General features: G+C 41.3%; 1 protein-coding gene across 1 annotated transcript in view; it reads right to left on the minus strand.

Annotated features, from left to right (window-relative positions):
- SLC28A2 (solute carrier family 28 member 2) overlaps positions 1-23,502 on the minus strand; it is a 42,680-nt gene that overhangs the window by 13,602 nt on the left and 5,576 nt on the right. Inside the window, exons 4-11 of the mRNA XM_082619953.1 lie at positions 7,630-7,721; positions 6,119-6,302; positions 3,776-3,917; positions 3,034-3,147; positions 2,608-2,685; positions 2,074-2,154; positions 1,553-1,633; positions 47-172 (exon numbers count right to left, since the gene is read on the minus strand). Coding sequence (XP_082476079.1) covers positions 47-172; positions 1,553-1,633; positions 2,074-2,154; positions 2,608-2,685; positions 3,034-3,147; positions 3,776-3,917; positions 6,119-6,302; positions 7,630-7,721 — 898 coding nt within the window. The remainder of the gene's footprint in view (positions 1-46; positions 173-1,552; positions 1,634-2,073; positions 2,155-2,607; positions 2,686-3,033; positions 3,148-3,775; positions 3,918-6,118; positions 6,303-7,629; positions 7,722-23,502) is intronic.

Below are 23,502 nucleotides of genomic sequence, written 5' to 3' on the forward strand. Positions count from 1 at the left end.
CCCAGACTTGGGCTCACCCAGGAGTGATCAAACAGACTATGCTTACCCCAAAGGATATGAAGGCTCCCAAGACAGTGCCTGAGATGGTGGCAAACCCTCCAGTCATCACTGCATGGAGTTCTGAAAGCGTCATGTCTGCAAGGTATGGACGGATGAGCAGAGGTGCCTCTGTCTATAAAAAAGAAGAAGAGAGTCAGATTCAGAAAGGTGCAGCTCCCTATCACAGAGTGCCCGCCCCAGCTCCGGGCACACATCCTTCCGGTGTGGGTGCTCTTCCAAAACTAAGCTCTGCTCTTAGGCTCTCCCAGTGTCTGGCTCACCCCCTCTGGTACCTAATCATATTCTGGCTAGCACTCTTCTCATGTGTTTTCATATCAGTTTGTCTCATCTATTTAAAATTTAGAATGCTATAGAAGAAAAACAGTATATTTCTTTTTTATGTTCTCAACGTCTAAAACTATATACTTGGGAATTCCCCGGTGGTCCAGTGGTTGGGACTCCGCACTTTCACTGCCAAGGTCCGGGATTCGATCCTTGGTTGGGGAACTAGGATCCCACAAGCCACGTGGCGTGGCCCAAACAAACAAATGAACAAAAACTATATACTTAGTGAATGACTTTAGTATAGTGTACTTACTGAGTACATATTAATTGCTTAAAAGGTACTCATTAAATGAATTGCAAATAGATGACTGAAGCCCAATGTTGATGAAAGAATCAAAAGAAATAATGTTTGTGAAAATGGTATGAAATTATGAAGACCCAACTATGTAAAATATATCTAGCATTGACCTAAGAAATACTTATTATTTAATGAGTGACAACTATGTGCCTAGTGCTATATGATATGCTAGGGACATTCCTATGAATAAGGCAAAGTTCCTACTCTTAGGACTTTATAGTGTAGCAGAGGAAACTAAGCTGATTATGGAGAATTTCAGCAAAATGCAGCATGCTATGGTAGAAGTGTACAGAAGTATTCTGAGAACATTTCAAATACCATTAATCAGCCTAGGGCCTTAGGAGAGAAAGACCTCAATACTAATTCCTTGTCAGTTTGACAGGCCATTGTCCCTAACACTGAGCTGATCAGTCAGTAGCATATATTGAACACCTACTCCATACAGACAAATGTATCAAACAAGTATTATGGGGACAAGCTTTGGTGTTAGCCCTGAGCAAGGCAAGCTATTGTCTCCTTAGAGACCCTGGAAAACAAAGGTCACAGGAAGAAACCAGAATATGGAGGAAACATCTTTCATAGCCCCTGAAGGGGGATGACTTGGACCAGGGCATTTCCCTAAATTCCTGTGTAAGAAGTTGGATCTGTGGTTAAGTATGTCCCCATTACATACACCCAAATAAGTATTATTAGGTATGAAAAGTAAAAGCAATGAGCTGAGTTCCAAGTTTTCTTTCATCAGAGTGACTGGCTGCCCATACAGTCTTCATCTATTTGACTTTTCAAAAGGAAAGCATACATTTCTCAAACTGTTTTCTGCCATACTCTCTGTTCCCCAGAGAAGAGATCAGAAGGCCTCAGGGTGCTTACCATACCCACAAAGATGTTTCCTGCCACAGCCAGGGTCTCTGTGGCAGTGGTGCCCATGGTGATTTGCAAAAACCAGGCAATCTAAAGGGATGCAAAGATCCAAACCATTAACATTAGCAGAAATCTTGGGGTGTATCCATCAAAACTCCTCCTCCATTATGTTGGTAAGGAAACTAAGGCCTAGAGAAGAAAAGGGACAAGGCTGAGATCACAAACCAAGTTACAAACAGAGCCTGGACCAGAACTCAGGACTCTTGGCTTCCAGAAAAAGTAGATTAAAACTCAGTGTGAAATGGCAGTTCAGCCCATTTTTTCTCCCTCCTCTGCCCCTCAGCCTTCCTAGGGCCTGGTCCTGACCACTTGATATCAGGCACACTTGAAAGGGTTTGCTTTTCACATTGGTTCTAATGTTCTAGATCTGATATATGATCATTTTTTCCCAAAGTAAGTGCCATCTTCATGTCTCTTGACAGATCACAAGACAAAGGCCCACCTCCTGACTGTGCAGGAGAATGACTCACCTTCTGAACTACCCACTGCACAAAGCCCAGGTAGTAAAAAGTGGACATCACACATCCAAAGAAAAGGATGATTGGTAAGGCCTATAATGAGAATGATGGGGCAACCAGTGAGATACTACACTGAATGTACAACTGTGTGCCATAAGAAGACTGTGTTTCAGGTCTCTAAGTTAAGTTGTTAGCATCCCAAGCATAGCTGATACAGTATAGATACTCTGGATGTTTAAACACAAGCTAGTCTAAGAATATATTTTAAATATATTGCAAATCTATTATGCCGTCAATACTAAGCCACAAGGAGATGTTTTCTGAGCCTTCTTCTCCCACCCCTATTTCATTCCAATTTCAGTATGACAATGATCAAAGGGCAAGAGGTTAATGCTGCTTCCTATATGGATAAGATCAAATCCTCTTCTTAGGGTCAAATTGGTATATAGACTGGCTGATCTCTTGGACACACATCTTCATCATCTCGCTTTATCCCCCTCACCCTCACTGCCACTGACCCTCATTCTTGCTCATGAAACATATGACCTGAAAAGCGAAGATATCCTTGACCAGCATATCCCCAAAAACAAAACTGGAGCCAGCCACAGTATAGTTGAGAAAAATCTGCAAGAAAAAAAAGAGAGACAGAACAAGAGTGAAGCCAGAAAGGACACAGGGAAGATAAGATCAGCCTCATGTATGATGAGGACCTACTGCTGCTACTGAGGTTGGTCTCCCTTTGACAGCATGGGAAGCAGCCTCAGTCACTGTGAGCTACTCATTGAATGACAGGGGACTCAGCAGTTCCATTCTCTTTATTTGTATGCTTAGTTGTACCCCAGTATACTCTCTCCTTTCCCACCAGATCACCCACCACCATCACTAACAAGACACAGCCTGATCTCCTCATGCTTTCCCCCAGTCTCCTTTCCCTAGGGTTCTAAAAGAGCTCTCATATTCAATTTCTCATACCTGAATCTGGTTTCCCAGCCATTGAAATGCATTAAATCCAGGATCAGTTCTGATGACCAAGATCCCAAAGACAAACTGAAGACCTAGGCCCCAAAGCACTGCCCTCCAGGACACCTGGGAGCAATAAGAATGTTATTCTAATGTGAGCTCTAAACCCGATTTGTTCATTACCTGGCTGGGGTTTTAAACATGGGTACGTGTACTCTGGAACCAACCTAGCATGTTAACAGTAAATCTGGGGTAAGATGGAATAGGGAGCAGGGGGAAATAGGGCAGTAGTATATAAAGAGCCACATACGTCTATGTGGTTTTCAAAACTATGTCTACAGGTTAGACCTCACACACAGATACACGCACACATATATAAAAGCATCATAAACCACTACTTTAATATTACTATGTGCAATGCAAGCTCATTCTCTATCGTATTCTGTTTTCTTTCTTTCCTTCTTTATTTTTTGTTTTGTTTGTTTTTTCTTTAACACTGGCCTGGATCCACAAAATTGATATCAAGGCTCACTAACGGATCACAACCTACAGTTTGAAAATAAGTGGTCTAGGGCCTGTGAGAACTTTAAACTTCACTTAGGAGCAAAATTGTCAAAGGGGCCAATTCCAGAGATTGTTAAGAACTTAGTTCTATGCCTTTGTAATCAATACTTGGCTCATGCACTTTGTAATTAGTAACACATGGTCCTTGGCTAGGTATTACTACGCCCACCCTGCAATACCCAAAACTCACTGCACTGTGGTGTTTGGAGCAGGCAAAGAGGATGAGGGTGAACATGCAGATTCCTGCGAAGGAGATCAGCTGCTCTGGCCTTTGGGCTGTGTCTAGAGCCAGCCACAGGATAAGGCCAACCAAGGAGACTCCCACGAACACACTGGAGAGGGAATTTCAAGACCATGTCATCAAATCAGTGAGTGAATAAGAAATCATTAACTTTACCTCTAAAAAATAGAAATTCACCACAAGGATAAATGAAACAACTCAATAGATTAGACACAGAGACATATCTTTAGAATCATTCATCTGGTGGTTTCCCAGTTAACACCTCTCCCCTCCCCTCAACTCTTTTACTCACAGAATGAAGCTGAAAGAGTCCAATCTGAGGACATAAATCTCATGACCTCTTTTTCTTCAAGTTATCATATCAGTAAGATGTGATATAAAGACTTATTCTTTAAGAATGTTCTAATGCATAACCAAAATATTTTTAAAAGAAGGGGGAAAAGTCCTCCCATGGATCTCCACCCACTTTCCAACCACTCCAAGGGTAAGAGTAAAGGCTAAGCACATATCAACTACTTAATGCCCTGTGGTCCCTTGATGTACCAAACATGCTTGATCAATACATAAACTAGTCTCATGCCTGAGTGTTGGAGTCATTTCAGTTCAAGGGAAAAGAAGTAGAAGGTGAATCACATATGAAAAGAAAAGAAAACAAAAAGAGCACATTGTCCATTGAGATGCCATAGGAACAACGATGACGATGACAGAAGGGATTACAGGTCAGGGTTGAATTTTGGAGCTGTTCTCACTGTGAACTCAAAGTGAATTAAATCTGGCTTCCATGGATAACTAATAAGAATGTGCTGTATAAAAAATTTAAAAATAAAATTTTTAAAATAAAGTAACACAAAAAAAATAATAAATCTGGCTTCCAGAATCCATCCTGTTAATGAAGAAAGTCCTTTCACTCCAGTGTCAAATAAATCAATGATCCAAAATTTAGGCTGTTGTCTGGTGTGTTTCTCAAAATGATCACTGTTGCAAACATCCTGAACAGCTATTTTCTGTGCATCCACTGGACAAAAGGCATAAAAGTGGAACATATAGAGAGTCTGAAAGTTATCCTCTCACCCCAGGCGTGTGATCAAAGGACACTTGCATGCCACAGTTAGTTAGATGAGGTGCGGCTGCTGTAGCATCCAGCTCAGTATACACTGAACAGTGAGTTTGCTCTTTAAACTCTAGGGAATTATAAGACACCAGTGGGTGCAGGAAGTCTGGAGGACTAGAGGGGAAAAAAGCACAAAAAGTATCCAGGAACTAAGGGAGAAACACATGACCACCGAATCAATTTGATAGTTTAATGCTGCTATAAGCCTCTTTGCCTTGATTTCTTCATTGAAGAAATATTTTTAAAAGATAGCAATTCTTTTGATAGCAATTGAAGAGAAGTATGGTTTTTCTCATTTCTGATACCAGCTCTGACAATAAACAGACTGAAACTCTTCTCTGAAATGGAACCCCTCCTGCCCCCTAGCAATATTGAGACGTGAGGCTATAAGAAACTGGACTAAGTTCAGTGTTCAGAGGCCCGTTGCTATTTGCTCGCTGAGCCTTGGTTTTTTTGGGGTTTTTTTTTAACATCTTTATTGGAGTATAATTGCTTTACAATGGTGTGTTAGTTTCTGCTGTATAACAAAGTGAATCAGCTATACGTATACATATATCACCATATCTCTTCCCTCTTGCATCTCTCTCCCTCCCACCCTCCCTATCCCACCCCTCTAGGTGGTCACAGAGCACAGAGCTGATCTCCCTGTGCTATGCGGCTGCTTCCCACTAGTTATCTATTTTACATTTGGTAGTGTATATAGGTCCATGCCACTCTCTCACTTTGTCCCAGCTTACCCTTCCCCCTCCCCGTTTCCTCAAGTCCATTTTCTAGTAGGTCTGCATCTTTATTCCCGTCTTGCCCCTAGGTTCTTTATGACCACTATTTTTATTTTTTAGATTCCAGCTCTATTTACAATAGCCAGGACATGGAAGCAACCTAAGTGTCCATCGACAGATGAATGGATAAAGAAGATGTGGCACATATATACAATGGAATATTACTCAGTCATAAAAAGAAACGAAATTGAATTATTTGTAGTGAGGTGGATGGACCCAGAGTCTGTCATACAGAGTGAAGTAAGTCAGAAAGAGAAAAACAAATACCGTATGAGCCTTGGTTTTGTAAAGTATAGGGGAGGGTCTGAGAGACAGCTCAGGAACCGTCAAAGGAGGAAAAGGGTAATGGATTGGGGTTTAAGACAAGTTGTGGGATGAGGGATATTGAGATTCCTATCTTACCATTTCAGCCAAAGCTTCAGGCAGGAGTTTTCAAGGGGCTTCAGACATCTCATTAATTTTTCACCAAAGAACCTTTTCAGAAAGCGGTGAACCAGGACTAAAAGCACCAAACAGGTAAGGACGAACAAGGCCAGTGCCCTATGGAAATTCAAGATGCAAGCTGCCAGGAAGTAGGCAGCATAAACTAAAAAGAGAAAGTACAGAGTAAGGATCAGCAAGGCAGAGCCCCTTAGGATCAAGTGAAGATTTAGTCATGAATGTCTGGGACTAAAGGCAGGTAAAACCCTCCAGCGACCTTACCACCCAGCCCTGTCAGACTGAGATGCAATTCTCAAGGCCAGGATAGATGGCTAACTGTTTTCTTGGGGTATCCCAAGGAGAAACCAACTTAGTTTGAATGCTGCATATTTTCACTTGTCCCTGATAAAATCTCATTCCCTTCTATTTTATCTGATATTCTCTTTCTATCCCTGGAAGTGGATTTGATCAGCACCCACTTTAAGCACCCACCTTTATATTCTTAAAAAGTCATCTTTGGGCTTCCCTGGTGGCTCAGTGGTTGAGAGTCCGCCTGCCGATGCAGGGGACACGGGTTCGTGCCCCGGTCCAGGAGGATCCCGCATGCCGTGGAGTGGCTAGGCCTGTGAGCCATGGCTGCTGAGCCTGTGTGTCCGGAGCCTGGGCTCCGCAACAGGAGAGGCCACAACAGTGAGAGGCCCGCATACCGCAAAAAATTATTAAAAATAAAAAGTCATCTTTTCTCAAAACTTTACAGGCCCAGTCATTTTAACCTTTCCTCTTCAGCAGAGCCATGTAAACAAGGCTACTACTAGGAGGTACAGCCATATGGTTCTCATTCCATGGCCCCTTGACTCACCCCAAAATATAATTTTTGTTCTCACTACCCCAGCTGCCTCTAATATTCACATCAAAGTTCCATACGTCACTGACGATATATTTTAAATAAAGGTTTGTTATCTATTTTTTTTTTTTTTTGGTCATGCCCCGCGGCTTGCAGGATCTTAGTTCCCCAATCAGGGGTCGAATCCGGGCCCCAACATTGAAAGCACTGAGTCCTAACCACTGGACCGCCAGGGAGTTCCCAAGAGGTTTGCTATCTTTTAAAAATATTTTATATCATTGATCTTACCAGTAAACCAGCAAATAAGTAATATACTACAGGCTTCTTTCACAGACATCAAGAACCATGCCCCTCATCTAATCAAGATACTAAAAAAGAGACAAGCCCAGATTCTCTGACATATTTAAGTCTATCAAATAGTACATTTTGAAAAATAGCTTATTCTCAGAAGTGCAACTTATTTACTTATTCCTAGAAGTGTAACTCTATAAATTACAGCTCATCTACAAGTAATTAAGATCTATACATCATATAGCCCTTTAGATCAACTTGTGAATAAATTTGCTTTCCATCTAGTAATAGTCTTGACACAAGGTCACATTTCTAAAACAATTGTGTCTCTCACTTCCGTGGATCCTCATTACCTTACCCAAACACAACAGGCTCAGCAGGATCTTCTTGAACAAGGCAGCATGTGTCTTACAGAAACTTCTTGCCCTGGTGAAAGGCTGTAGGTTCCTCCTGATGAGAATCCAAAAATTAAGATCTGAAAATTATTCCATCCCATTTATATCAATTCCCAGAACTTAGATTGCCTGGCCTGAGGAAGAGTTTTCTCTTAATGAAATTCATCCTGGGAAAGTTTGGTAGTGTTGTAGTGATACCAAAAAGGCCAGGTCAACCTTGCCAATGGGCAGCAGGTCAGAACACTCCTACCCAACCTGGACTAGCAATATCCTCAGTAATTTCCTACCACAGAAGGGAACACTGGTCACACCAGGGAGAGACTACTGGGACCTACTCCTTCCTGTTCCCTAGGGACGAGGGATTGCTCAGCTTCCAGATTCAGAAAAGGGCCTATTCTTCTGAGAGAAAATAAAAATCACATAAACCCATAACCCTGAACAGTCAATCAGATATGCATTGACAGACTGGATGGAAAACACTACCACCCTCAAGAATCCCTGGGTGAGAGGGCCTGAGAGAAGGTGCCCAGCAAGTAGAACTTTTCAAGTTTAATTTATCAAACATTTATATAGTGCTTTCTATGTGCTGAACTCTTTCTAAGAAGTTTAAAAGTACTAACTCATTGACTCCTAATAAGAACTCTTGAGGTGGCTACTATTACCATTCCCATTTTACAGATGTGGAAACTGGAAAACAGAGAAGTACCTTTCCCAAGGTCATGGAAGTTGTAAGGAGCATAGACAGAATGTAAACTCAGGCAGTCTGGCTTCAGAATCTGAGCTCTTAACCATCTTCCTTTGCTGCATCTTACCCAGGCCCCAGGCTCACCTGTCTCTGCCCCTTTTAAATGTCCTCAGCACACTGAAGTCATATGAACAAAAAGCTCTAATTTTCAAACTCTTAGAAGCTCCAAAGAAGATGAGCCCAGCAAGAAGGTCCAAGCTGGCCATCATGCTGAGGCAGGACAGCTTAGCCAGGGCTGGGACCAACCACTAGCTCCAAATGCCCTGGGGACTTAGCTCACAGATTTCCATGGCTCTTTCTCCATTGCTACCTCTCCCATCTAACACACTCCCTCCTCTTCTTTATACAAAGCCTTCCTTTTCACTCCTCTCTCCTTCTCCTTATTTCTTCTTTTTTCAGGGAGTCCAACCCTGTGTGAGTTGAGTAGAGTGTGTATTATCAGATATAGGTGATCTGAGAAAGGAGAAAACATTCTTTATCACCACCTGACTTATCAATTCAAGAGGACGCTTTAGGATCTCAAGAACTCTGCTACCTTTCCATGCTTAATAGAGAAAGTAGTGAGTAAAAACCATTGCTTAGAGGTGTCAGTGTACCTGAAGGATGTCAATATCTTTGGAATATCATTTGCAAAGTATATCAAGGAACTAATGTAATTTCAATCCTAGACTTCCCATGTGTGCCAGATATCTTTGGTTTGCTCCTCCAGATCCACTCTCCATCTTGCTCCATGCCCTGGGATTCTAACCCATGTGGACTGCATCAGTGGGATTACATAACCCTCTGGATTTAGTTGGGTTCTACCAAGAGGATCCAAAAGGAGATCAGAGTGTATGAAAAGACTGAGGTCAGCATACTGAAGTCTTCTTTATCTGACTCTCTTTCTGGGTTCTCTTATATCTTGTCCCTTGCCTAGGAATAGTAACTGTTCATTGCTTCTAGCCTCATGTTCTTGCACTATTGTTTCTTGTGATTCCACTACATCTTGCACACATCCCTGTAATGGTCTCTCTGTAAATAAACCCCCTCTGTAAAAAAACCCTTCTCTAATTATCCTAATTTAAGTATTCCATCTGTTCCTGTTAGGACCCAAACTGACCTATTAGGTGAAGCTGATTTAAAATCATACCTAATCAAATGCCAGTTCAGCAAAGCCATTGCAAAATTAGAGGGGACACTCACAAGTCCAGGATAAATATAAACCACATACCTAGAAAAGATTCCTGCCATTACCTCATGACCACATTCAAACGTTCCCTGGGAACTAAAGATCAGTGGGTACTACCAGAAGTCAGTGAAGAACACTCATTTCTGCAAAACCCACGAACAACCTGATCCTAGCATATCAATTTACAACTGGACCTCTGCTTTAAAAAATTAAAATAAAAAAAAATCATACAGGACATTCCAAGGAAAAGAGAATATATGTTCTCAGACCCTTTTAAACCAACTGAGAAGCAGTGCACAGAGGTATGTGCACGGGTGTTCATGGTCCTGGCATCCTGCTTGGCCTAGGATCTTGCTAATACAACCAAGCTCTTTACATAATGGTTCAGTTTGAGAGTTAGTAACTGTGTTATACTCAGAAGCTGAATTGAGAAAAAAAAATCTGTCTGGTAGATGGTGACACTTGATATCTTGTCCATGACTTGCTGTGATGTCTGTACCCACTCATAAATTCTCCAGGTATGTATGTGGAAGGCTTTCCAGATATGGACTAATAATAATGCTCTCACTTACATGCTTACTGCCTGCAGCCTCTAGTGACAGCATGGGAAAGAGTAGGGTAAGGATGATAGGTTGTGCTAGCTGAACACAGCATTAGTGGTCACTATAGGTCAGGCCTAGCAGCAAGGGTGTTCATGCATTTTCTCAGTGACCCTTTCCACAAGTTGTGTAAACTCCCCCAACTAAGGGAGACAAAGCTATGGAAATTCCCAGGGTCTGGGGTACTATCTTTTAGCAGTTAGAATGGAAGGCGTAGGTAGCTTTCAAAAAATCCATCTCCTGTGACTGTTGACAGTGGGGCCCTGGGTGAATCCTTGCTCGCCCTGGCTTGAAGTAAGAATTAGAAGAAAGACAACGAGTCAACCCAGTACAAAATGACAGTCTGAGTAAAGGGCAAGGGCCTCCAGGAGAAGTGACCAGAATCTTTTCAAGGTGTCCAAAGTTTTCAGTTGATGATAGCATAGGAAGAACTGGTCAGTGGGTACTGTACTGGGTACCACTTTGCCAGATTCAAAGGTGTGTATAAAACTGGTTTAAAACTGCATGGGCAAGGGTTGCTGGATAGTGTAGTAGAGGAGCTCAAGAACAGTTACAAAAAGTGTCCAAGGGAGAATGGTGACTGAGAAGCAAAAAGCTTATTAATAAACCAAAGTGGAAAGCCAAAAAGGAGTTGGAAAACCAGGGAAGGCAAGAGAAAAGTCTATCAGATGGAGGCCAGCAAACCTACATTGGAGTCAGAGGCTCTGTGCACCAGGGGATGACCAGTTCTGAGAACCATCAGCCCAGGCAGAGTAAGAAGGGAACCTAAACCAGAACACAGCCGGGTGCTTAACTGCTGAGTTGTGATGGATGTGTTGCCTTGGAAAAGAACCCTCTCTCCACACAGGAGCCAAACCTCTGCTTGATGTGCAATAAAAAGTCAGATCTTCTTCACACTAAAAGTAGAGATTCAAAGATCCACAAAAACAAGAGGGACCTAGTTAGTGGGTTTTCCAACTGGCCCTTCTACCAGCCTCAACTTCTTCCTTCCAGAACTCTTATCCCTCCAGGTTAGAGGTAGCAGGGATTCTGAAAAACAGTAGAGTCTCCCCAGGTTAGGCTCTCTCTCATTAGGGAGAGTCATGACTCTTTCCCCAATGCCTTTGCAGGCCAGTCCTTTAGTTCCATTTCTAGCAAAACTTTCTCTAGTTTCTAGTATATGATTAATGCTCATCACGTAGTTCCTATGCTGATACAATTTGTCCCTATTTACATCTTCTTTTAACGATTTCAATAGGAATTTGAGGACAAAGGAGCTCTGGCTCATTTAGCTGTTGAATTCAGGCTGAGGCCCTAAAGAGAGAAAAAAAAACAAAAACAAAAACTGGAGGGGTTGGGGGGAGGAGTTCCCAGCAAGGATGGGCTTGCCTAAAGTTCTTCACTCAAGATGTGCATTGACATGCAACTTAGTCCAGCCCAAGAGGCCCTTCCAGACCTCCCTCCCAGTAACTTGTGCAGTTCACACCCACCCACCTATCTTGCCATCCCCATCCATCCCTGCCAGGCTTACTATCATCCTCCCAGGAAGTTAGAACAGTTGCTCTGATAGGGCAGCCAGAAGAAACAACAGACTTAGTAGGAGCAGTTGGAGAGCTAGGAGGAAAAGTGAAAAAGAGAAATGATCTTTAAGAAGGAGAGGGCTTCTCTGGTGGCGCAGTGGTTAAGAATCCGCCTGCCAATGCAGGGGACACGGGTTCGAGGAAGATCCCACATGCCGCGGAGCAACTAAGCTGGTGTGCCACAACTACTGAAGCCTGCGTGCCTAGATCCCATGCTCTACAGCAAGAGAAGCCACCACAATGAGAAGACCGCGCACCGCAACGAAGAGTAGCCCCCGCTCGCCATAACTAGAGAAAGCCTGTGTGCAGCAACGAAGACCCAATGCAGCCAAAAATAAATAAATTTTTTAAAAAAATAATAATTTTTTTTAGAAAAAGGAGGAAAGGTCAACAACATTCAGTGATGTGTAAGATCAGGTAGCATAGCAAATGAGAAGATGGCCGTGAACAGGTGACTGGTTCTGTTTGAAAGAGCCATTTACAGGAGAGTGACTGGATGAAAATGGAATTGCAGGGGATTGAGTAAAGTGTGAGTATATATGGACTACTTTTTCAAAAAATTGCCTCTAAAGGAAAGAAAAACCAGATACTATTTAGTAAGCACTTTTTACCAGGTACTGCAAGACCTCATCAATCATCCTCCCCTAAAACCACAAGGTTAATATTATATTCACAGGCAAGGAAGGTGAGCCTGCTGGCAAAGTTAGGATTTAAACCCCAGATCTTTCCATTACTCCATGTGGCTTCTAATTAGACATGAAAGACTGGAATTCCAGAGGGAACATTCCAGAATTCCAAAGTTATAATTGCGAAGAGAGTAGAGGAGAAGGAGCAGGTAACCGTGCCTGTGATGTCAAAGAAGCTTTCACAAAGAAGAGGACAGATGAACTGATCCTAAAGGTAAAGGGGAAGGCGCTTGCCAAGGGGATGTGTTTCAGGGAGTTAGAAGAGAGGGCTGGGCTACCTCTAGAGGAGGAAAAGCATACTTGAGTGAGCCAAGCATTTTGAAAGAACAGTATGGAGCTTCCCTGGTGGCGCAGTGGTTGAGAGTCTGCCTGCTAATGCAGGGGACACGGGTTCGAGCCCTGGTCTGGGAGGATCCCACATGCCGTGGAGCAACTGGGCCCGTGAGCCACAACTGCTGAGCCTGTGCGTCTGGAGCCTATGCTCCGCAACAAGAGAGGCCACGATAGTGAGAGGCCCGCGCACCACGATGAAGAGTGGCCCCCACTTGCCGCAAGTAGAGAAAGCCCTTGCACAGAAACGAAGACCCAACATAGCAAAAATAAATAAATTAATTAATAAACTCCTACCCCCAACATCTTCTTTAAAAAAAAAGAAAGAAAGAACAGTATGATTTACTGTCGCTGAGAAGCAGGGAGCATGTGGATGGATGGTGAGAAGAAAGCATGCAAAGAAGACAGAAGCCAGGTCATTTAGACTATATAGCATGCTTAGGAATTTCAGTTTTATCTTGTAGAAAGCAGAGGCCCATTGAAGAATTTAAGCAAGGTAATAACATAAGTATATATGTATTTTTTAGAAAGATCACTCTGGAGGCGGGTGGTGAGGGATGGGCTAGGGGCCAGTATGGAAGTAACTGAAGGTGCAGGGGAGGACTGATAGGAGGTGAATGGCATAGGTATTTGTTTGTTTGTTTTTTAATTTTCAGTTTAATCACAGTACGACACTAATTCCTTAATATCAGTTATCTAGTCAGAGTTCAGATTTCCCTGATTTTCTCATAAGTGTTCTTTGTTAGTTTTGTTATTACAGTGTGGGTTTTGAATCTGGATCTTTTTAAGGTCCATATGTTGCAGTTGGACGAAGCTTTTTTCAAGTGTCTTTCCATCTGAATGTTCTGCCATCTTTTTTTTTTTTTTTTTCGGTACATGGGCCTCTCACTGTTGTGGCCTCTCCCATTGTGGAGCACAGGCTCCGGATGCGCAGGCTCAGCGGCCATGGCTCACGGGCCCAGCTGCTCCGCAGCATGTGGGATCTTCCCAGACCGGGGCACGAACCCGTGTCCCCTGCATCGGCAGGCGGACTTTCAACCACTGCGCCACCAGGGAAGCCCCTGCCATCTTTTAGTTGTTGAGGAAAGTAGGTTGTTTGTTCTGTAGGTTTCCCCCAGGCTGCATTTTGATGATTGCATCCCTGCGGTACAATTGAACCTGTTACTCCTTCCCCTGTATTTCCTATAAATTGTAGGTAGAGTTAGAGACCTGATCAGATTCCATTTTCAGGGGGGGAGGCAGGTGTGCAGGACTGTGTCAGAGACGTTGCGTGCTTTTATCAGGAGGCACAGGCTCTCTCTATTTTTGAGATGTCAGCATTGACGACTGTTGCCAGGATCTCTTAATTCATTAGGAAATTCATGTTTTTATTATAAACATTTTATTCAAAATTATATGAACCTTGCTGAATTTTCCTCAAGAAATTGTTTTCCAGAATGATCTCCATTAGGCCACTTTAATTCATTAATCAGTTTTTCATTAAGGCATTGAATTATTTTAAATTATTTTCCATTTCCACTTTAGAAGATTTAAAAAACCTCTTCTTTTAAAACTTTGTAACAAAGGCATAGGTGTTTGAGAAAGAGGATCAACATCAAGGGGAAGGAAACTGGGATGACAAATGAGGTTCCTTCCGTGAGTGACTCAGTCAGGGTGATAACATGAACCAAAATAGAAAAGACAGGAGGAGGAACAGACCTGAGGAGGAAATGTGAGTTTATTTATCTTTGTGTGCCTAGAGCCCAGCCTGACTAGGACCTGACTGAGTAGAAAAGTATCAAACCTATGCTGACAGAAATTTGGTTTTAATGTTTAATTTGAAGTGTATATGTCACACCTAGATGAAGGTGTTTGGTAAGTGGTTAGATATATAGGTCAGAAGCTTAGAACAAAGATTCAGGCTTCAGATGTGGCTTTAGGAATCAAGACATTAAGTGTAGGAGTGAGAAGAGAAAACAAATGACAGGCTCTGGAAAACAACAGACAAGAAAGAACATCCAGAGAGGTAGAAGAATGAGGAGGGGATAGTGCCATTAAAATCAATAAGTGAGTTTCCAGAAAGAAAGGGTCAGAAGTCATGCTGCAGATGCCCAGTGAAAGTGTGTGTACATTGGACTTGGTAAGTAGGTTTTCATTGCTCACTTGAGTAAAAGATTTTCAGCAGAGCAGTGATGGTGAAAACTAGATTGTACTGGGCTGAAAATTGAATGGGAAGGTGAGAAACATGGAAATAGCAAGGAAATCCCACGTTTCCAAGAAACTTGGCCATGAAGGAAAAAGATATCACAAGTTTGAGATAAGGTTGATTTTTGAGGAAAGAAACTTGAGTATATTTATAGATTGAGGGAAGGAATAATTGAAGAGGTAGGGGAAAGAGGCCCTGTTGAAGGGGATGGAGAAGGGTGGCATTAAGAAGATGGATAAAGAGGTTGGCCTCAAACTCAGGGAGAGGAGGCCTTCTGATAAGGAGGGGAAAAGATAAGGATTCATGCAGGTGCAGGTATATTTAAGTTGGAACATATGGGAAGATAACTTAATGTTTAAACAAAAATAATAATATTGTAGTATGGGGTTTATAACATATGTGAAAGTAAAACATATAAACATAAACAAGAGTAATATAAAGGCTGGAAGAGGACATACAGAAGTATACTATTATAAGGTTCTTATACTATATGCCAAGTATACTATTACAAGTTTCTTATACTATATTCCAAGGGGTGTAATATCACTTGAAGGTAGACTTGATAAGTTGAAAATATACACTACAGGGGACTTGGCTGGTGCTCCAGTGGTTAAGACTCCATGGTTCCACTGCAGGGGGCACCAGTTCCATCCCTGGTGAGGGAACTAAGATCCCACATTCCGCATAGGAAAGAAAGAAAGAAGGAAGGAAGGAAGGAAGGAAAGAGAGAGAGAGAGAAAGAAAGAAAAAATATATACTACAAACTCTAAACCAACCATAATATAGCAAAACAAAGAGTTATACCTAATAAGCCAATAAAGGAGGTAAAATGAAATCATTTTAAAATATTCAGGGAGTTCCCTGGTGGTCCAGTGGTTAGGACTCCATGCTTTTACTGCCAAGAGCCCGGGTTCAATTCCTGGTTGGGGAACTGAGATCCTGCAAGCTGTGCAGCACAGCCAAAAAAATTTTTTTTTTCAATTAATCTGAAAGAAGGCATAAAAAGAGGAAAGGGTATTAAAGAGGAAAGGCATAAAAAAAACAACAATGGGGCTTCCCTGGTGGCGCAGTGGTTGAGAGTCCGCCTGCCGATGCAGGGGACACGGGTTCGTGCCCCGATCCCGGAAGATCCCACATGCCACGGAGCGGCTGGGCCCGCGAGCCATGGCCGCGGAGCCTGTGTGTCCGGAGCCTGTGCTCCGCAACGGGAGAGGCCACAGCAGTGAGAGGCCCGCGTACAGCAAAAAAAAAAAAAAAAAAAAAAAAAAAACAATGGAAGACATCTGTGTTTATGGATCAGAAAAATTAATATTGTTAAAATGTCCATACAACCCGAAGCCATCTATAGATTCAATACAATCCCCATCAAAACTCCATTGGCATTCTTCACAGAAATAGAAAAAACAATCCGAAAATTTGTATGGAATCTCAAAAGACCTCAAATAGCTGAAGCAATCCTGAAGAAAAAGAACAAATCCAGAGGTATCAAATGTCCTGATTTCAAACTATACTACAAAGCTATAGTAATAAAAACAGTATGGTACAGGCATAAAAAGACACATAGACCAATGGAATAGAATAGACAGCCCAGACTTAAAATCCCACATATACAGTCAGGTAATATTTGACAAGGGAGCCAAGAACACCCAATGGGGAAAAGATAGTCTCTTTAAACAAAGGGTGTTGGGAAAACTGGATAAACACATAAAGAGCAATGAAACTGGACCCCTATTTTATACCAATCACAAAAATTAACTCAAAATGAATCAAAAACTTAAACATAAGACCTGTTACCATAAAACTCCTAGAAGAAAACACAGGGAGGAAGCTCCTTGACATTGGTCTTGGCAATACTCCTATGGATAAGAAACTGAAAGCAGAAACAACAAAAGCAAAAGTCAACAGGTGGGACTATATCACACCTAAAAGTGGGACTTCCCTGGTGGCACAGTGGTTAAGAATCTGCCTGCCAATGCAGGGGACACAGGTTCCAGCCCTGGTCTGGGAAGATCCCACATGCCACAGAGCAACTAAGCCCGTGCACCACAACTACTGAGCCTGCGCTCTAGAGCCCACGAGCCACAACTACTGAGCCCACGTGCCACAACTACTGAAGCCTGTGCACCTAGAGCTTGTGCTCTGCAACAAGAGAAGCCACTGCAGTGAGAAGCCCATGTACCGCAACGAAGACTAGTCCCCACTCACCACAACTAGAGAAAGCCTGCGCGCAGTAACAAAGACACAATACAGCCAAAAATAAAATTAATTAATTAATTAATTTTTAAAAAAACTTAAAAGCTTCTGTACAACAAAAGAAACAATTAATGAAATAAAAGGCAACCTATGTAATGGTAGAAAATTTTTGCAAACCATACACTGGATAAGGGGTTAATATCCAAAATATATAAAGAACTCATACAACTAAATAACAACAATGACAACAAAAGATACAATTTAAAAATGGACAGAGGAACTGAAAAGACATTCCTTCCAAAGAAGATATCCAAATGGCCAATGAGTACATGAAAAGATGCTCAACATCATTAATCATTAGGGAAATAAAAACCCAAACTACAATGAGATATCAACTCACACCTGTTTGAATGGCTATCATCAAGAGACAAGAGATAACAAGTGTAGGCCAGGATGTGGAGAAAAGGAAACACTTATACACTGTTGGTGGGAATATAAATAGGTTCAACCACTATAGAAAACAATATGGTGTTTCCTCAAAAAATTAAAAATAGATCTACCATATGACCCAGCATTTCCACTTCTGGTATATGCCCAAAGGAAAAGAAAACAGGGTATCAAAGAGATATATGCACTCCCATGTTTACTGCAGCATTATTCACAATAGCCAAGATATGGAAACAATCTAAGTGCCCATCAATGGATGAATATGTAAAGAAGATGTGGTATATATATATATATGCAATGGAATATTATTCAGCCATGAGAAAAAAGGACATCCTGCTATTTTCGACAACATGGATAGACCTTGAGAATATCAGGCTAAATGAGGTAAGTCAGAGAAAGAAAGACAAGTACTGTATAATCTCACTTATATGTGGAATCTATAAAAAGCCAAACTCGGGAATTCCTTGGTGGTCCAGTGGTTAGGATTTGGCACTTTCACTGCCAGGGCTCTGGTTCAATCCCTGGTTGGGGAACTAAGATCCTGCAAGCCTTGTGGCATGGCCAAAAAAATAATAATAATAAAATAAATTAAAAATAAAAAAGCCAAACATTAAAAAACAGAAAGTAAATGGTTGTTACCAAGGAATGGGGTGGTGAGGGGATAGGACAGATGGTGTTAAGGGTACAAACTTTCAACAAGTAGTAAATAAGCCCTAGAGAACTGACACACAGTATAGTGAATATAGATAACAGTATTGTATTATAATCATCAAACTTGCTAAGAGACTAGAACTTGATTCCAACTACTAAAAAGAAATGATCATTATGTAACATGATAAAGGTGCTAGCTATTGCTACAGTGGCAATCATATTACAAATATAAGTATATCAAATTAACATGTTGTACACCTTATCTTTGTACAATGTTATATGTCAAACATATTTCAATTTTAAAAATTACATTTAGTTGCAATCCAGAGATGAGAGGAAGGATCTGGGTAAATAGCTGAGCTAAATTCTCATTGATTGTGAATTGGGCCTTTACTTTTTATTTTGTCTAGTTTTGTTTTGTGGAGCCAAGAGTGACAAATGAAATTATAAATGCTTCCCAAATCCTAAATTTTATCATTAAGAAAACTTTCATAAAATCAGTGGCATGGGGTGACTTTAATTGATGAGAGGAATGTAATATTGGGTAACTAGTGAAAAGACAATCTATTCTTAGTGGATGACTGGGAAAATTAACAGTGGAAGAAATAAATTTGATATGTTGAGAAAAGAAAAGAGCAGTGGAGCCAAATAAAAACAAATAAATAGCTGGGACGTCCCTGGCAGTCCAGTGGTTAAGACTCCATGCTTCCACTGCAGGGGGGCGTGGGTTTGATCCCTGGTCAGGGAACTAAGATCTACATGCCACATGGTGCAGCAAAACAAAATGAAGCAAACACACACACACACACACACACACACACACACAAATAAATAGCAAGATGGTAGATTTAAATCATTAAATGTAAATGGCCTAAAAATGCCAATTAAAAAGCAGAGACTGGCAGGTTAGCTTTAAAAAGCAAGAGGGAGGGCTTCCCTGGTGGCGCAGTAGTTGGGAGTCCACCTGCCGATGCAGGGAACATGGGTTCGTGCCCCGGTCCGGGAAGATCCCACATACTGCGGAGCGGCTGGGCCCATGAGCCATGGCCGCTGAGCCTGCGTGTCTGGAGCCTGTGCTCTGTGACGGGAGAGGCCACAACAGTGAGAGGCCCGTGTACTGCAAAAAAAAAAAAAAAAAAAAAAAAAAAAAGCAAGAGGGAGACTGCTTTTTTTCTGAGAGAATGGAAAAAAAAAGAGGACAAAGACAAAGAAAATTATAAGTAATGAATGGGGGTCTTAGTAACAAAAATACTTAGTCTTCTTAGAAAGGAATGATATTGGATTATATACAGTGGAGATTGTATAGCTATTATATAGCAGTGGAGATGGGGATGGGTAAGAAAAAATGGGGTTGAGAATTTGAAAAGAATAGAAGTTTTAAAACAACTACTAAAGGTAAATAAGGTGAGTCCACATGTAACAAAGTGAAGTGCCAAACCACTGAAGATGGCTCAGGCAGTCCAGTTTGGTGCCAAAGTTCCACTTAATTGTTTTAAGTTGTGATGACTTTACTGGGCTCCACGTGAAGACTAGGCCTGTCTGTACAGAATTTATAGCTGAAATTCAGCAAGATTTAAACCAATATTAATTTGGTACATGATCATTATCCTTTTTTTCCTGGTAATTGGCTTGAATGAAAAACCATACATGTAAAATTTTAATGATCCAACTCTTCATTTCTGGAATCAAAAACCAGAAGAGCTAGTATTTAGAAGACAAGCTAGGAAAAAGTACATGACTCTTTTCCTCTAGGGCAGAAGAGCCCTTCTCAGGTCTACTGGCCCTTCCGTCAGCCAGACCTAAACTTAGGACAGGATGCTTCCCTGCTAAGCCAGCCCCAGGACCCTAGCATCACTGTGGGGGTGGGGGTGGGGGGCATAAGGGCATATGGCTGAGGGTCTGTGGGACTGAGGGGGAGAGGGATGCTCTTATGAAGCCTAGTTTCCTTTGCTTTCAGCAGGTATACCCTCTGTTTTACAGAAATTCAGCCTCTCTTGCCCTAGATCCTTTAGCACATCTCTGATCCAATAGCTTCTGAGCCTCCTTTCTAAAATCTTAGGGAAAACTGGCCTTCCCACTTACCAAAGCAAATCCTCCAACTCTTGATCTCAATTCCACCTCCTCGCAACTCCTAAGGGCTTATCTGACAACTATTTATCTCACTATCTCCATCCTCTTCTATTGGCCATTCCTTTTCTTTCTTTGACTCTCCTGGCTCCTTCTTTCAGCCATCAGATGTGCTCAAGTTCACTAGTTCTTTAAAACAAACACCCCTCACCACCACCAAACATTTTTGAATTCTAACAACAGAAAGAATCTTCTTTAAAATGTTTATGTTTTGCTAAATTGCTTTATAGAAATGGCTAAATTCAGAAAGAGTAATGAAAAGAAAGAGAAGTTAAAATAGTTTACACTGAAGGATCAGATTAAGGATATCCTTATCCAAGAACAGAAGAAAGGATAAAGACAGGGGTCTGAGTATGTGTCCTGAGAATGGCTGGCCTTAATCAGTCATCAAATCTTGTCAACTCTACTTCGAAAGTGTATCTATTGAACTCTGAATATTTTTGAATTTTTGAGTATATACTATGGGTAAAGCATTGTACCAGGTGCTATAGGAGATAAAAGGATGAAATAGACATGGATCCTGCCCTCAATGTATTTACAGTCCAGTTTAGGGGATGCAATATACATATAAATCTGTAACACAGTGTCAAAACTTTTAAGTGTTATTAGAGAAGATCAAATAGAAATGTTATGGGAGTTTTGAGGAAGAAGGGGCCTTTGGACTGGGGCCAGTGAGGTTGAGGAGGAGGAAGACCATTTGTGATAATATCATGGACATGATTGCTCGTGAGTTGGGCCTTAAAAGATATGTTGTATCTGGGCAGAAAGATGTAAAATGAAAAGACATTTCACTCAGAGGGAATGATGGAAAACATGACACAGAGGTAGGAAATGAAAAGTTATATTTAAGGAACAATTGAGGGTTAATTCTAATGCATAGAGGAGCATTAGAAAGGGAATTGTAAGAGTTAATTTTAGAAAGTCAAGTTAGGTACAAATCATGGTTGAAGAGCAGGAGGAGTGGGGAAGACATGAATGCCAACCAGTGGGGAATGATAGAAGTTTTTGAACAAGGCAGTTCAGAGTCATGCTTTAGGCAGTTCTGGTAGAATCTATATAAGATAGGTGTGTAGCAAGTGGGAAGGACTGGAAACAAGAATCTGTATGGGTGCTATTTGAATAGTTCAGCAGAAATGAAATGTGTTTCAAAATCCAAATTCTACTATAGGTGGTAAAAGAAGGAAAGCAAACCACACACAGAAATACGGAAAGTAAACTAAACGGGGAAAATGTATAGCTTTACTAGGATTCAAAGAAATGCAAGTTATAACTTTAAAGCATGATTTAACATCTATGTAACAAATTTTTCATCTGAGAAAATATAAAGTTGATGAGATTTGAGGGAACTGGACACAATTATACATCAGAGCAGTTTAAGACACCAACAGCAATCTGACAAAATGTAGGAAGGTCCACAGACTTACTTAGTGGTCCAGTGGTTAAGACTCCACCCTTCCACTACAGGGGACACGGGTTCCATCCCTGGTTGGGGAACTAAGATCCCTCATGCTGCGCAATGCAGCCAGAAAAAAATAAAATAGACTAAGAATTCAAGCCCAACATTGTAAATCAACTACACTTCAATTTTTTTAAATGAAATTTAAAAAAAAGTTAAGCCCAGTATTAGAAGACTCAAGAGCTGATCAACAGCTTCATGGAACCTACTCCCTAACTTGGGCAGGGTACTTTAAGGTGGATCTATACTCTGTCTTTTCTATGCCCAGCACAGTCACTGGGCTAAATATAAACCAATTATCAAAAAATCTTCTAAAGGCTCCACAGAAGTTAGAAGGTTTAAGTTTAATAGAGAAAGACAAAGCCCTGTGTTTAAATAGGCTTTAATCTATAGGTAGCCTGACCACTGTCTCAACAACCACCGGGCACACTAGGACACGTCACTGGACGCTGAGCTGCAGCATGGCAGGTGCAAAGCAGGAGGCCCCAATGCTACTGGAAGAGGCAGAGGCTGACTAATATGCCATAACTATGACACCAAGCTTCTGGTTTTTAACAAGACAGGTCATAAATCTCAGGACACCTCCTAATTATTTTGCTACATTTTACTGTTACCTAAGCTCTTAAGGTTCTCTCTTCTGTGTGTATGGTGGAAATCTTATGTAATGATATGCCATTGCCCATCTCTTCCCAACTCTTCATTCAATGACATCCCATTGGTAGCTTGAAATAAGCCATGTTGAGAGTATTTATACTACAGGCAAATGCTACAAATCAAAGGTTGATTTATTATTTTATCTAGATCAAGAAGTGGCAAACTATGGTCTGTGGGCCAGTCCATCCTTGTTTTTATAAATAAAGTTTTAAGAACACAGCCATGCCCATTTGTTTAGTATCATCTGTGGCTGCTTTCCCACTAAAATGGTACAGTTGAGTAGCTGTGGCAGAGACCGTATAGCCTGAAAAGCCTAAAATATTTACTGTCAGGCCCTTTACAGAAAAAGTTTGCCAACCCGAGGTCTTACTCACTAAGGTGAGAAAAAATATGAACCAATATTCATGGCAAAACTACTCTTGGAGAGCCAATTCTTAAACATACCAGCACATCACTGGGTAGAGTTCATATATAGACCTAAGCAGTCTAATTCTAGAATTCACATTAACCACTATATTGCTAAACAAAGTATGAAATATTATGTAAGCATGAAAATTTATAGAAAGCTTACTGTCAATTCATAGAAATGTGATATATAAAATAGGTAGAAAAACAAAAATACAAAATAGTAATGTCCACATTTATATATATCAATTTGTATATAGACGTGAAATTCTGGAGAAGAAAATAGAATTTAAAAAGTTAAGCTTGTTTTCTCTATGAAGTCACTTAGTTAATTCCTAAAAATAAAGAGAAGAAAATACATATCCAGGACTTCCCTGGTGGCGCAGTGGTTAAGAATCTGCCTACCCATGCAGGCGACATGGGTTCGAGCCCTGGTCCGGGAATATCCTACGTGCCATGGAGCAACTAAGCCCGTGTGCCACAACTACTGAAGCCCACGTGCCACAACTACTGAGGCCCACACACCTAGAGCCCATGCTCCACAACAAGAAAAGCCACCACAATGAGAAGCCTGCGCACCACGATGAAGAGTAGCCCCCACTCGCTGCAACTAGAGAAAGCCCATGTGCAG

This window comes from Mesoplodon mirus (assembly GCF_964341445.2).
Source record: "Mesoplodon mirus genome assembly, chromosome: 4".
NCBI lineage: Eukaryota > Metazoa > Chordata > Mammalia > Artiodactyla > Ziphiidae > Mesoplodon > Mesoplodon mirus.